A 16866-nucleotide genomic window follows, 5' to 3' on the forward strand; every position below is an offset into this window, starting at 1 on the left:
GAACTAACATTCTGCAAATACATCAATATTATGCGGAAGCAGGGCACACACTTAGTAAGAGGCATCACATGAAATCGAACACACATAACATCACGCGTCTGGCAACGTCTTAATGTACCAAGAGCAATCACAATCACAGTTAACTAAGTGGTCTTAGTAATTAGAGTACTTAACTGGGTGTCTTGATGCTCAGGCGATTTTGCGAAGATGTCAGACCATCACTTCGCAAGACCTTAATAGTGTGTCCCTCCAAGGGAAGCGGCCACATCCACAGCTCACGAGGTTGCCAGAGAATGCACAGTGCCGGCCAACTCCTGCCACTTCCAGTATAACCAGATGATAACCACCACCCGGCCTCAGGCACACCATTTTCGCTTCTGCCCTCCAGACAATCACCGACTTGCCCACTGCTGCCTTCCATTCTCAAAGTGTTGTTCCCATTAGTCGTGGTCAGCACTCACTCATATCCCGAGCCGGCCCAAGCCCCAAGACAAACGTCTGCACTAGGAATTCGATCGTACTCATGTCAGAGTTACTACTAGCGCCGGTGCCACCACAGCTCAGACAGTTTGGCAAAATGTGGTGTTAATGTGTTATAGCAGCAGATGAATGACACAAGAGTCTTAAACAGCATGACATGGCCTGCAGCGCTTCTCCTGGTCTCGTGACCATATTGATTGGACCCTAGACAACTGGAAAACCATGACCTAGTCAGATGAGTCCTAATTTTAGTTGAAAAGAACTGACAGGAGGATTCAGGTGTGGTGCAGACTCGACAAAGCCATGGACCCACGTTCTCAGCGAGGTACTGTGCAAGCTGGTGGTGTCTCCATAGTGGTGTGGGCTGCTTTTATTTTTTCCCACTAATTTTTGGGTTTGCAGCTGGATCCCATCAACATTCTGCCACGATATTTCGGCTCAGAGATGGCCGGCCATCCTCAGGTGAGTAGACGAAGTACTGAAGAGACCTGACACAGTCATTGTATTTATAGCAAATTCCGCACATGCGAATCATACTGATGGTTTACAGTGCATGCATTAGGAGGTGACATGCGTGAGGCAGCCAAGTTGTGTGTGCTGCCCTCAGTGGTGAAGTAAGAGCAAGCTAATCGCTGAGTATCGACTGAGCATGTCGATTCCATTGTAACTCCATAATTTTAATAATTGGATTCCAATTTTTGTCCAGCTGAAAGCCATTATCATGATTCATTACATTATCTGCAAGACCTAGTTCCACGGTTTCCTTAATTACAGAGTTCCAGAAGCTGGAAACTGGTGCAAAAATATTGGTGTTATTGTATTCCAATGAATGCCCCATGGAAATGCAATTTTCTGCTACAGCTGATTTTAAAGGTTGCCGCCGATGGGTGTGTCTTTCGTGTTCTACTCAGCGTTCCTGAACTGTTCTTGTTGTCTGACCTATATATGCAGAGCCACACTCGCAGGGAATTATATAAACACCTGCCTTCCTCAATTGTAAATCATCTTTAACTGATCCGACTGAGGCCCTGCTCTTTGCTGGTGGATGGAAGATGACATTAATATTATTCTTCCTAAGCAATCTGCCTATTTTAAAAGACACGTTCCTGGCATATGTAAGGAACACAGTTGATTTATAGTCGTCATCAGTCTCTTCAGAGCATTGCTTCTTGTTATTATAATTGTGCATGACCTACTGTATTTGACATGAAGTATAGCTATGCTCTTTAAAAACCTTCTCATGAAGGCTATCAGCATCAGATATTACATGAGCCTGATGAATTAAAGTACTCAGAACACCAGTGGTTTGTGTGGGTTGATGGCAGCTGGACGCCTGAAGATATAGATCTGTATGCATGGGTTTTCAGTGCACCAAATGTCCCAAAGACCCATCATTCTTAGGGTGTACTAACATGGCTAGAAAAGGTAAAGTCCCATCTTTCTCAATTTATTATAATTGTGCATGGCCTTCTGTATTTGACGTGAAGTATAGCTATTCTCTTTAATAAGCTTCTCCAGATGCACTAATTCTCTGTGAAGGCTATCAGCATCCAATATTACATGTGCCCGATGAATTAAAGTACTCAGAAGACGGGCGGTTTGTGCAGGGTGATGGCAGCTGGATGCCTGAAGATATAGATCTGTATGTGTGGGTTTTCTGTACACCGAATGTCCAAAAGACCTATCATTCTTGCAATGACAAGAGTGTAATTTTCTGTGAACACGCAGCCGCCACTTGGTTAAGAATGGTGGTGAGACCCTGCTGTTGTTCTGCTTTAACTTACTGCTGGGCAGTAAGACGTCGGAGTATTTCTTCTATCAAGATGATTGTTGGCTGACTTAGCACTGACACTAACATGCACAAAAAACGTAACCCCCACTTGTTGCCAAGTTTCTTATATCAAGAAAAAACATGATTTATGGAACATAGTGGTATACTTTCCTATTTACAAATTCATAAATAAAACATGGTGGAATCGAGTTGAAGTTGACGGTCTTTTCACGGGGAGTTCCTTTTATGAAGAGACATTTGTGAATGCGGCAAGAATTTGACCTAATGAAAGCAGCAACAATGTGACACGGTGGATTCTGCAACAGTTATCTGTAGCGTTCTAGAGGTGGAGTCAGGAAGTCATTGTCGCAAATGTGTATATGTTAACTTGTGAATTTCTCACGTAGATTGAAGTTTTGTTTGTTGGACCCCCACGGCTGAGGTGAGTGTGAAAATACTGCATGTGCACAAACATAAATCAGGTGAATTAAGAAATATAACCTAGTTGTTTTAGGACTATCTCTCAAAGGAATTTTAAATGGAAAAGTAAGCATTATCAAGGTTAGCTGAGTGTGTACAGTTCACAAAGGAATCCTGATAAACAAGATGTTCAGAATGAAATTTTCACTCTGCAGTGGAGTGTGCACTGATACAAAACTTCCTGGCAGATTAAAACTGTGTGCTGAGTGGAGACTCAAACTCGGGGCTGTTGACTTTTGCGGTCAAGTGCTCTGCCATCTGAGCTACCCAAGCACGACTCACGCCCTGACCTCACAGCTTTACTTCCGCCAGCAGATTCATGGTCGTCATTGTGAAACACAAACTGGTCAGCCTGTTTTTAGTGCTAAAGATGAGGAGTGTGTCTGTCTTTGGAGTTTTCTAATGCAAAGTTTTGACCACATTTTTGTGCCCTTAAACTTTAGTTGTATGATACTTTTAAATTAGCTTTTGAAATGTGGTATTACAGAAGAATGCTGAAGATTAAATGAGTAGATCATGTATACTTAATATGGAGGTACTGAGCAGAATTGAGAAGAAGAGAAAGTTGTGGTACAACATGACTAAAAGAAGGGATTGGTTGGTAGGACACACTCTGAGGCATCAAGGGATCACCAATTTAGTACTGCAGGGTATCTTGATGGGGGTGGGGGTGGGGGAGGGGTGATTGCAGAGGTAGACAAAGAGATGAATACAGTAAGAAGATTCAGAGGGATGAAGGTTGCAGTAGTTATTTGGAGATGAAGAGGCTTGCACAGGCTAGAGTATTATGGAGAGCTGCATCAAACCAGTCTTTGGAATGAAGACCACAACAACAACATTGAAATTAGCATAAAAATTTAATTATTTTGCTAGATTTATTTTTCAATTATTGATACGTTTTGGAACAGTTATAGCCACCCTGGAATTACAACCAATCCACAATTACCACATAAAAGATAATTCAAGTTGAAGTTGGTCTAATAGATCAAATTTCACCCCATTTGACAGTTGTCATTTATGGTACTCTTCTCAGGTATGTATCTGGATAATGTACATCTACATGGTTATTCTGCAATTCACACTTAAGGGCCTGGCAAGGGTGCATCAAACCATTTTCATACTACTACTCTACCATTCCACTCTTGAATGGTGCATGGGAAAAGCAACACCAAAATCTTTCCGTTCGAATTCCGATTTCTCTTATTTTATTATGATGATCATTTCTCCCTACGTAGGTGGGTGTCAACAAAATATTTACGCATTCGGAAGAGAAAGTTGTTAATTGAAATTTCGTAAATAGATCTTGCCCCAAAGAAAATCACCTTTGTTCCCGTGACTGCCACCCCAACTCGCATATCATATCAGTGACACACTCACACCTGTTGTGTGACAACACGGAACGAGCTGCCCTTCTTTGCACTTTTTCGATGTCCTCCATCAATCCTACGTGGTAAGGATCCCATACCATGCAGCAGTATTACAGCAGAGGACGGATAAGTGTAATGTAGGCTGTCTCTTTAGTTGGATTGTCGCATCCTCTAAGTGTTCTGCCAACAAAGCACAGTCTTTGTTTCACCCTCCCAACAATATTATCTATGTGGTCTTTCCAATTTAATTTGCTCGTAATTGTAATTACTAGGTATTTAGTCAAATTGATGGCCCTTAGATTTGTGTGATTTATCATATACCCAGAATTTATCTGATTTCTTTTAGTACCCATGTGAATGACCTCACACTTTTCTTTGTTTAGTGCTAATTGCCACTTTCCGCACCTTACAGAAATTCTCTCTAGATCATTTTGTAATTGGAATTGATCATCTGATGATTGTACTAGACAGTAAATTACAGTGTCATCTGCAAACCATCTAAGGAGGCTGCTCAGAGTATCACCCTAGATCATTTATATAGATCAGGAACAGCAGAGGCCTATGACTCTACCTTGCGGAACGCCAGATATCACTTGTGTTCTACTTGATGGTTTACTGTCTATCACTACGGACTGTGACCTCTCTGAGAGGAAATCATGAATCCAATCACACAACTGAGACGATAATCCATATGCATGCAATTTGATTAATAGTCACTTGTGAGGAACTGTATCAAAAGCCTTGTGGAAATCTAGGAATATGGAATCGATCTGAGATCCCTTGTCAATAGCACTCATTACTTCATGGGAATAAAGAGCTAGCTGTGTTGCACAAGAACGATATTTTCTGAATCCGTGTTGGTTATGTATCAGTAAGTCATTTTCTTCAAGGTGATTCATAATGTTTGAGTATAGTATATGTTCCAAAATCATACTGCAAATTGAGGTCAGTGATATGAGTCTGTAATTCAATGGGTTACTCCTATTTCCTTTCTTGTATATTGGTGTGACCTGTGCTACTTTCTGGTCTTTAGGAACAGACCTTTTGTCAAGTGAGGGGTTGAATGCGATTGCTAAGAAAGGCACTATTGTGTCTGCATACTCTGAGAGGAACCTGATTGGTATACCATTTGGACCTGAAGACTTGCCTGTCTTAAGTGATGTGAGTTGTTTCGCAACACCTAAGATATCTACTTCTATGTCACTCATGCTAACAGCTTTTCTGATTTCGAATTCTGGAATATTTACTTTGTCTTCTTTCGTGAAAGAATTACAGAAAACTGTATTTAGTAACTCCGTTTTAGTGGCACCATCATCGGTAACATTTCCATCACTATTGTGCAGTGGCGGTATTGACTGTTTTTTGCCACTAGTGTACTTTACTTATGATCAGAATCTCTTTGGGTTTTCTACCATATTTTGAGACAATATTTCATTGTGGAAACTATTAAAAGCATCTCACATTGACATATGCACTAAATTTTGAGCTTCCGTGAAACTTAGCCAGTCTTGGACATTTTGTGTTCTTCTGAATTTGGCATGATTTTTTGTTGCTTCTGCAACAGTGTTCTGATGTGTTTTGTGTACCATGGTGGATCAGTCCTGTCTCTTATTAACTTAAGCGGTATGAATCTATCTATTGCTGTTGATACTGTATCTTTGAATTTGACCCATATCTTGCCTACACTTACATAATTAGCTTGGAAGGAATGGGGACTGTCTCTTAGGAGGGCATCAAGTGAATTTTTATCTGCTGCTTTAAATAGATATATTTTGCATTTATTTTAGTGGTTTTGGTTGATATGGTTTTGAACCTCACTACAGTGACCTTGTGTTCACTAATCCCTGTGTCCGTCATGACGCTCTCTGTTAGATCAGGATTATTTATGGCTAAGAGGTCAAGTGTATTTTCACAACCATTTACAATTTGTGTGGGCTCATGAAGTGATTGTTCAAAGTAATTCTCAGAGAAAACATTTAGTACAATTTCAGAAGATGTTTTCTGTCTACCACCGGCTTTGAACATGTATTTTTCCCAACGACTTGAGGATAGATTGAAGTCCTCACCAATTATAACTTCATGAGTGGGGTACTTATTTGTAATGAGATTCAAGTTTTCTTTGAAGCATTCAGCTATTGTATCAGGGGGTTGGTAGACGGAGCCAATTATTATTTTGGTACGGCTGTTGAGTATAATCTCTACCCACAGTAATTCGCAGTAACTACCTGTTTCAACTTCACTACAAGATAAACTACTATCAACAGACACAAACACACAACCACCTACTTTATTTAATCCATCCTTTCTGAGCACGATTTGCGCCTCTGTAAAAACTTCGGCAGAATTTATTTCTGGCCTTAGTCAGCTCTTTGTTCCTATAATGATTTCAGTTTCAGTGCTTTCTATCAGCACTTGAAGCTCTGGTACTTTTCCAACAAGGCTTTGACAATTTACAACTACAATACCAACTGTTGCTTGGTCAATTCTCATTGTTTCTTTGCCCTGTACTCTTTGAGACTTGAGCCCTTTTTTATCTTTCCCGGAACTGTCTAACCTAAAAAGCCGCCCAGTCCACACCACACAGCCCCTGCTACCCATGTAGCCACCTCCTGTGTGTAGTGGATACCTGACCTATTTAGCAGAACCCGAAACCCCACCACCCTATGGCACAAGTCTAGGAATCTGCAGCCTACATGGCCACAGAACCGTCTGAGCCTCTTCATCTTGCTAGCAAGAATGGCAGTCTTCACCAACTCAGATAGCCACCGGAAACCAGAGAGAATATCTTCCGATCCATAGCGATACACATTATTAGTGCTGACATGAGCCACCACCTACAGTTGCCTGCATCCCGGAAGGACCCTTTCCACATCTTGGATGGCATGCCCTGGTATGCACACAGAGTGCACATTGGCTTACTTCCTGTCCTTAGCTACTATATCCCTAATGGGCCCCATCACCTGCCTAATATTGGATCTCCCAATGACAAGTAATCCCACCCTCTGTGCTTGTCAGGACCTCTCAGGAAGACCGGCCACTGCCACATCAGGCGAGGCTGCCCTTGCTGGCTCAGAAGTACTTTCAGCAGTGGGCAGCACCTCAGACCTGTTACGGAGGCTTAAGGATACAGCCTTGCGGCCAGCACCAACTTTTGCCTTCCACCCAGGGATTCGTGACCCCACCATGGTTCGCCAATCACCATCAGGCAAGTGTCGACCAGCAAGGATGTCCGAATCCAAGGGTGCAGCGGCATCAGAGATCCCAGGTGATGCTATAGGTTCCAGAGGCACCAGAGCGCTCGCCTCGGGTGTCCCAATGTCACTGCAGCCCAAGGCAACAGCCTGGAGCCTGTTGACCATGGCCAACACAGCTTCCAGCTGTTTACAGACGGTGGCCAATTCCCCCGGATCTGGACACAACAGGCGCAGTCCCTATCCATCCCTAACAATTTCTTTTCTCTTTTTTATCTCACAAGCCATTCAAAACAAATAGATGACTGATGACTGTGCGAATTTACACTATTCAGGTACTAAAATGTTATGCTACGTTCTCAAATACTATAATACACCTGAAATTTGTGAGTTAAACTATGCAAGTACCCAAAAACGCGCAAAGAAATTAAGAATTAAACTATGAAACAAATAAGTGAGCTCAGAGTACGACTTGCTGCTGGCTGCTGCTTATCGAATGGCGGCAGGGAGCTCACTGGCTGTGACCAACCGACACTGGCCGTCATCTTGAGACCATATTTAAATGGACCAACTAACCACTATCTCCTAGTGAGTATGCAGATGCACTGTCCCTCTGGAACTGAGTTTCCAACAGAATTGGAGTCCCCTATATACATATTTTCGAGAATATACTTTCAGCAAAAGTTAAAAAAGCAACAAATTTACAAGTACCCTCCAGTGGTTTCCTCCATGGCTCAAATTGAAGAGCATAGCATATTTGTTGATCACTATGACCTTTTTGCTTAAAAACAACTTTAATATGGTCCAATTCTTGTTATCAAATTTTCTGTGTCAGAAATGCCATAGGCATGTCCGCATGACCGCAGTGCATTGGTGTGGTGGATGACAGCTGGTCACATGCAAATAATGGTCAGTATGCATAGGTTTACAATATACACTGTGCCTCAAAGTCCGATCATTGTTTCTGTAAACAATAACATGAAGGAAAGGTAGTTTGCCATTATTTGCAACTTCCATCGTAATTTTCATGCTAGGATGGAGACAATTAAAATGATAAAAATAAAAAAAAAAGTTTCAAAGTATCAGTCCCATCAGGCCAAACCTTAAAAAGTATCATCAACTTATCTCCAAAAACAGGTGTGTTTAATAAACAAACTCCTGAGCGCCATGTCTTCAAAGTCTTTCATAAAACGATTGGCAACTATGTGGAAGGGGTGCTACCCATAGCCACTCTGTCAGTTTGCTCAAAATATGTATCAGTGAATAAGAAATGTATCAATGTCAGCACATGACACAAGTTATCCACACTGACTCTTCCAGAGTAACACAGGTAGAAGTAACACAACATCAAAGCTGACAAGGAAGTCTGAAAGACCAAAGAACAAAGACTTCAACTGCTGGATAAATTCCACTGAATTGGAAATGAGATGTTTACATGTTCCAATGCAGGAGGCTGAGGTCAGAAGCTAAATATTTGGGCAAATTGTAGGTAGGAGCACCCAGATTGCTGACAATTAGATGTAGAGGAATCTCATGTTTGTGAACCTTAGTTAAATCATATAATCTTGGGGGGAACAGAGCTCTAGGGTAAAATGTTTTATTGCCCCATCAGGAAAGGAGCTCTTCTTGAGAAGTGAAAGAATCTTACGTTTTATTTGTTCTGAAAGATCATCTTCGAAATGCTGAGTCCTACAATAAAAGATCCATTTTAGCCAAATAATCTCCATGTGAGAGAAGAACTGTGGCATTGCGTTTGCAAGCTGGAACATTAAGTAAATCCTAATCATCTCTCATGGACCAGGTGTCTGCCATTTCAAAAAATGAAACATTCCTCCATGGGACTGGTGTTCAATAAAGTGTTATTTCCGTTGAAATATTGTGTCAAGATGACTACATTACTCAGCCGCATACCTGAGAAGAGTATCGTCAGCCATTGTGCCAGGAAAGTCTGTGTAATCACATCAAGATCCTTTACAGGCAATCGTTTGATAAACTTTGTAAGAAGAAAGGAAAGCTTCTGAGTACACTTGTGTTTATACTAAGGTCGCATAGTGAAGATACTAAACCTTCATTTACTAGAATTGCCCATTACATTGATGTAAAAGTGTCTAATAAGATTAAGGAGCATGCCAGTTTTACTGTAGTATATGAACACACTTGTTTTACCATAGACAACTGGATTTTATATCCAAAGATTTATATTATTTGCATTTGTAGATTTCATCTTGGCTGTTGGCCACATCGTGGGAATGGATAGTTCTGCCTGGGCATTTTCACACTCGGAGCAGAGGAGAGCTGTCAATAAACAGTCTTCTAAGTTTTAATGACTTTGTGCTCAGTCCACTATATCTGATGATGCCAGCTGTTAATGGATTGTGATTAATCTCCCTAAAAGGGATCTGGATGATGGTATGTTATCAGTCTCAAGGTTTAAAATTTACGCCAACACTGAGGAGTGTTTCTACTATTGATTTCATTTGTGTACTTGAGCAAGCTGTATCCTGCATTCCTGAGGACCAGACACAAGAAACCTTCATTGAGCACCAGCCCCATGGAACAATGTTTCATCTTGTGAAAGATCTGTCATCCGGTTCATGAGAGAAGATCCGGATTTACTTTTTCTTCCAGCTGACAAAGGCAGTGTCACAGTTCTTCTCTCATGTTGAGATTATATGTCTAAAATGGACATTTTATTGTAGGACTTGACATTTTGAAGACGAAATAATGATCTTCTGGAACGAATAAAATGGAAGACTCTTTCACTTCTCAAGAAGAGCTCCTTTCCTGACGAAGTGATTAAAAACCTTCACCCTGAAGCTGCAGTTCCCCCAGGATTATATGGTTTACCCAAGGTTCACAAGCAAGGGATTCCTCTTTGTGCAATTGTTAGCAATCTCGGTGCTCGCATCAGCAATTTGGTCAAATACGCAGCTTCTGTCCACAGCCCCCACACTGGAAAATGTGAAGATCACATTCATTAAAAACCTTCACCCTGGAGTGGAATTTATCCAGAAGTTGATGTCTTTGTGCAGTGACCCTTCAAACTTGCTTGTTAGTTTCGATGTTGTGTCACTTTTCACCCGGGTTCCTCTGGAAGCACCTGCTGCTAAGAAACTTGACGATGATACATATAAGTTATGTCATCATCTGGTAACATCGACATATTTTGAGCAAACTGACAGTGTGGCTATGGGGAACACCCCCCGCCCCCCTTGTCCCATAGTCACCAATCTTTTTATGGAGCCAGCTGCTGTGGCTGAGCAGTTCTAGGCGCTTCAGGCTGGAACCGTGCTGCTGCTATGGTCACAGGTTCGAATCCTGCCTCGGGCATGATGTGTGTGGTGTCCTTAGGTTAGTTAGGTGTAAGTAGTTCTAAGTCTAGGGACTGATGACCTCAGATTGTTAAGTTCCATAGTGCTTAAAGCCATTTGAACCATCTTTTTATGGAAGACTTTGAAGACATGGTGCTCTGTACTTTGTTTCTTAGGCCCACCTGTTTTTGGAGATATGTTGACCACACTTTTATAATTTGGCCTGATGAGATTGATACTTTGAATCATTCTTTTGATCATTTTAATTGTTTCCGTCCTTGTATCAAAATTATGATGAAAGTAGAAAAGAATGGCAAACTACCTTTTCTTCATGTTTTGATTCACAGAAATGGTGATGGAATTTTGAGGCATAGTGTATATCTCAAACACATGCATGCTGATCATTATCTTCAGGCAACATCAACGCACAGGGGTTGCACGCTTTGGTGAGAAGAGCCTATGCCATTTCCAACTCAGAAAATTTTGTACAGGAATTGGACCACCTTAAGGTTGTTTGTAAGCAGAATGGTTATATTAACCGACAAATATGTTGTGCTCTTCAGTTTGGATCACCAGGGAAGCCATTGGAGGATACTTCTAAATGTGTTGCTTTTTTATCTTTGCTTTTTTGTATTTATTTATTCACATGTCTAGTTCTGTGGGACCAAATTGAGGAGCATATCTCCAAGTTCATGGAACGTGTCAGTACATGAAATTACAACATAAGAGTAATAACACAAAAAATAAAATGTTTATGAACCCAAAAAAAGTCAAGACATAAGTCTAAGTAAATGCAATCAACAATATAACACAGTAGTCAGCTTAATTTTTCAAGAAACTCCTCAACAGAATAGGAGGAGACACCCTTGAGGAAATTCTTCAGTTTAGATTTGAAAGTGCATGGAATACTGCTAAGATTTTTGAATTCTTGTGGTAGCTTATTGAATATGGATGCAGCAGTATACTGCACACCATTCTGCACAAGAGTTAAGGAAGTGCGATCCAAATGCAGATTGGATTTCTGCCTAGTATTAACTGAGTGAAAGCTTCTAATTCTTGGGAATTGTCAGTGTTTTAGGAATTATATCTTGTGTCTCGGCTTCTCTTGGTAAGTAATTGCATTATGCCACAATAAGTGGATATGGTTTGGGAGCAACAGTTGAAGTTGTTCAACATGGGTTTAAAATCCATTCTGCCTATCATTGGTGTAAATTGTGCCTACATTGGTCTCAACAAGGGAGCAATCACTGTAGGAGCAGAAAGTATATTTTCAACCCAAGTTTGTGGTCCTAATTTAACAGGTGTTCATTTTAATAATAGTATATCTTCTGTCAAACAGAAACAACGTAGGAAAGCAAATGATTTCATTTAAATTGTAAATTAAAATGTTTTCACAAGAAGACATTTTGATGTGTTACATGAAGAGATTATTAATGTACTTACTTGAATTGTATACTATGTTTTTCTTATTTTTCTGTGTTAATTTCAGACCCTTAATTGCATAGTTCTGTTATAAATGTGTAACTGTTTACACGTTTACTAGGTATCCTTGGCTACAATCAAGTGTGGCCAGGTAGCAGTGATCCAGCAATCGGAGGGATTCCACTCAGTATTAAAGTTGCAGATAGCCAGGATTGTGACAGATGAATGTGGAGCTATTCCGCTTGATGAGTTTCAGGTAATTGGTGAAACTGAGTTACTACACATCCTTTTGCCATTTTTCTTTGTCTGTGAATTCACCAACATATGGATTTTACTTAGAAAAATATTACTTGTAACATGTTACAGTGCCTTGAACAATGCTCTTGACATAAGGCTGAAACGTGACATGTGTGTAATGCAGTTGCCATAAGTGTTCTTATTTTAAACTAATATACATTTTTCAGATTGAAGGCAAGACCATTTGGTTTCCATTTAGGGAATATATTCCAGTACCTGCTGTTTTCACAGAAAATAATAAAAGTGAGAAGTAAAAATTAATTTGATATGCTTGAGAGGGTTTCACACCATTTTAATGATGTAGCTGTACATTTTGTATTTAGTAATTGCCACTACACCATTAAATTTGTTTCTGCTTTGTAGAAGTCATGTAAGTAACTGACATCATAGTTTTGATTGACTGTTCTTACATTTTGTTAGTGTAATGTTTAAAAATGAGTAAATAACGAAAGAAATATTAAATAGTGTCTTTAGTGAATTTCTAAATTAAGATGTAAGTCAGTGAATAGCAACAGACTTTCATTGTGGAGGATTCACTATTTGATGCTAGAACCACAGACCCAGTGTGCATCAGTACCTCCAATAAGTTGGTACAGGTTGTTTCAAATGAGATGTTTTTTCTCTTTAACCTACAAAACAATAAGTGAAAAGGTCACTTATTTTTTGGGTAAACTTCAATAAAATTTATTCTTTCTGCAGAGTCTGAAACATAGTTTATTTAGTCACTTTCCAGAGATTCTGTAATGAGTTGTATTTAAAAAAAAAAAAAACATATGTTTTCCTATCATGTTGATGTATTTCAACCACCTATGTACAAATCCATTTCAGTGAAATTTCTATCAGTTTTAGATAGTCAGCTAGAATCATTCAACGTTTTAAATCTGGATGCAACGTGATGTAATTGGTTGGTTGCAGATGGATGTTTGGTAGCAAAGTGTTCAGATGAGTGCCCCTATTCATGTATGCACTACTCAGTTCACCTTCTAAATGACCTGCAGACTGGATTTAGAGTTGCTAGTATCATAGAACAACAAAAGCTTTCCTCAATGGGGTGTCATGTTTGGTTAAATTGTAAAATGTATCATTACAGTCCTGTATATAAGGTAAGTTGGAATGCACAAATGACAAGGTCCAGTGTGACATGGAATAAACATGGCATACACATCCAACAAAAACTCCATCTGCCATCACATTCTTGTGTGTTGGCATCAACTTCAAGAAATGTGAAGTTTGAGAAGACATGACAGTAAATGAAGATCGTAAGAAGAAAGGATATGGAAGTGTTTGGTTCTGGCTGCAATAAGCAATGGTCCTCATGTCACCTTAATAGAAACTGCTGCAGTCACTGTTATCAGTCTTACGTCTGTGTGATGAACAGTACATGGTCACAAGTTTTGCACATACCTTCTGTCACTTACACAGCATTACACAGCAGCCGTGTGGGAACAGTTGGAATTGGAGAGCAACTTTCTGCAAATGTGTCATGAATAATTCCACTCTGTACACGTTACATAGTTTATGTTCTCTTATTAATCCAAGTTCACATATTATGGTGCCATGTACTGTCATAATGTATATTATTGGCCACAGAAATTCATAGGTGGGCACTTTGTGTTGATTTTCAAAGAAGGTTGTCTGTCAGTATGTGGCATGGAAATGAAATAATCAGTTCACACTAATTACCCTGGTGAAATGTATCAAGCTTTTATCATTGACAATTTAGGTGTTTTTCTTGAAAACGTCAGTCTAGACATTAGAGGCTGTACGTAGATACAGGTCAGTGGTTATCCAGCCCACTCTGTGTATGACATGAGAACTCAACAATTGATTTCATGGAAGCTGGTTAGGATGGAGTGACCCGTACGGTTGGTTGGTTTAACACTGATGTCTTGTGGTGGGACTGAGCAAGGTCATGCATCAGTTAACGTACTTGACTTGCATTCAGGAAGATTGCAGTTGAAATCTGCATCCGCCCATCCTGATTTAGGTTTTCTGTGATTTCCCCAAAATGCCCTAGGCAAATACTGGATTGGTTCCTTTGATAGGCCATACCCAATTTTCTAACCTGTCCTTAAAACTATCCAAGCTTGTGCTCCATCTCTGATGACCATGATGTCATTGGGACATTAAACCCTAATCTTTCATCCTTCCTTCCTTTTGGTGAGTATATCTATAAAACTGTTTGTCACCGAATCCATAACCCCAAATGACTGCCCTCCTGTGGGCGTGGGTGTTAGAATAGGCCTGAGGTATTCCTGCCTGTTGTAAGAGGCGACTAAAAGGAGTCTCACTCCTTTCGGCCTTTATGTGATGGTCCCCTGTAGTATTTGACCTCCATTTTTCAAAATTTTACCGAAGAATGAGCCAATTGGGGAATGGCGCCTTACATGGTGCATCGTGTCCATCGTGTATTGAGATCTTTATCCCTCATGCTCATCGTGGCATTGCAGTCCTGCTGATCCTCCATCTCTTGAGTGAGGACACCTTCCTGGGTGCGGTTTCCTCCACCCACTGTACATCGGGTCATTTTCTGCGCCAACGATGACCATGGAATTCTTTGCACCTCATATCCAGCATGTTAGCCAATCCGTTGTGGTTGGGCCACCGTGTACCCCCCTGACTAAACAGGAATCACTCTGCTGATGCCTGTGCCGTTAACTCCTCACATATTGTAGTGGGACGAAATTGAAGCGTCACCCATCCACCAGTGTCAGCCCAGTTTGCAGGTGAATATAAGTTTAATTTAGTTTTGTTTATGTATTTTTGTAATATTTTGTAATGGTTGTGAATTGTCTAAAGTTTTTGTATTTTTTTATGTTTCATGTACGGAGAGGGCGGCGCAACGAATCGAGACAGCATCTTCGCTGCCGGGACCAGAGAGAAAATTGCTGGCCACTATACGTCGTGGGTCGACAGCCAAAGAGCAACAGAAGATCCTGGAACCAAGTTGTTGCCTTGTGCTTCTAAAAAATAAAATAAATGAAAATTTGTAATGTTTTGTACAACAATGATATCATAGGAAGTTTAATCTTATTGAAAATGTTAGTTTTGTCTCGTCAAGGCTCAGGTTCACATCTGTATGTAGGAAGATAATAAACTAGTGGATGCTACTAAAGTTGAAATACGTGTTCTGAGGATTTATTTATGAAGAATTATGTGAATGAATTAATAATATATTTGACAAGATTATTGAATTTTGACAGTGTTCATCGCGACTTTGAATCTCAAAAGTTTATTCAATGTGTGGTTCTAATATCGATTAAATCAGATAACGTGTATCAATATAATTTCTGAGGAGGAACAAACGACATCTAAAATTGAAAAAAGGTTACAAAAACCAATTGGCCCGAGTGACGTAATTCTGTGCATACGACTCAAATGATGTTTTAAGGTTTAGTTCAAGAACCGTTCTGAGACAATTTAAAAAGAATATAAATAATTTTGAAGTGGGTTGTAACTGACGTAGGTGACGAAGTCTACACATGGTCATTTTACGTAATCTAGAGTCCTTGCTCTTAGATAGATTTAATCCTTTTACTACAATATTGTTGTGACTGTTTGTCATTTACTCTTAACTGTGCTATTATGGTAATTCATAACCGAATATATGGAGATTACTCCTTTCCATTTAATAGTTGCTAATAAATAATAATTTAATACGTTCTTTAACGTTGTTACATTAGGAAAGAGCGTTCAAATTGTGATAAATTAGTTTCAGTTTTATTCATTTACTAAGAGTTATTCTTTCCAAAAATGTATATTACTAATAAGTTTCTCACAATAACTAATAGTACTATTTACTTTACGTCATTCTTTTCTCTAATGCCTTATTTATGCCTGAGGTCAAGAAGAAATCAAGCAAAACTTTCTTTAGAATCTCGGCATGGCTTTTTTTACCTTCGGACACTCTGTTGGGTAATGGCAATTTATTTAGGAGAAACAAGCAAGAGAGCCCTGTTTGGTGTGTTCTATATTAACACTATTTCAAATCTCTATTAAAGGCACTCTGCTATGTTCTCGTGAGCCATATAGCTCTGGACGCCCATGGTCCCTAAAATTATTGACCATCCCCTTTGGTTCCTACTATCCGAGTAAACATGAAAACATACAAAATTCCTTCTGACCTAATAACAAAATTTCTTCCATATAAATCCCCCTTTGGTTATCTTTCTCTTTTTGAAGTACCAGTAGATTATTGTAGAACACTTGTTTAAACTTTCTGTTATTTCTTTAAAATAACACGTAACTATCACAAACCTTCACATGAATACACTATGAACGCTCTTCCGTATGTAACATCTACTAAATATTAACTTATTTAGGGATGAAGGGTTTCATTTGATCAACACTATATAATCCTTTAATTACACCTGATGAAGGTTCCATAAGAAGTAACGCTTTGGGATGTACAATCTTATGTACAACATATGGACCTTCAAAGATAAAGAAGAATTTTCTACATTCCTTACTGATCTTCGAACTTTTAGGATGAGATCGTACTAATACAAGATCTCCTACTTGAAATGAGGGTTCTCTGGCATGTTGAT

At 39.6% G+C, this 16866-nt stretch overlaps 1 protein-coding gene across 2 annotated transcripts in view; it reads left to right on the top strand.

Annotated features, from left to right (window-relative positions):
* The window catches only part of LOC126095279 (UHRF1-binding protein 1-like), a 473334-nt gene that overhangs the window by 311624 nt on the left and 144844 nt on the right, over positions 1 to 16866 (top strand). Inside the window, exons 15-16 of one of the 2 annotated variants that reach the window (XM_049910038.1) lie at positions 12144 to 12278; positions 12487 to 15414. In XM_049910038.1, the coding sequence (XP_049765995.1) occupies positions 12144 to 12278; positions 12487 to 12573 (222 nt within the window). In that variant the 3' untranslated portion in view covers positions 12574 to 15414. Of the gene's footprint in view, positions 1 to 12143; positions 12279 to 12486; positions 15415 to 16866 lie in introns of those variants that run through there. The other variant, XM_049910037.1, reaches the window with a different exon arrangement.

This window comes from Schistocerca cancellata, chromosome 8, assembly GCF_023864275.1.
Source record: "Schistocerca cancellata isolate TAMUIC-IGC-003103 chromosome 8, iqSchCanc2.1, whole genome shotgun sequence".
Lineage (NCBI taxonomy): Eukaryota > Metazoa > Arthropoda > Insecta > Orthoptera > Acrididae > Schistocerca > Schistocerca cancellata.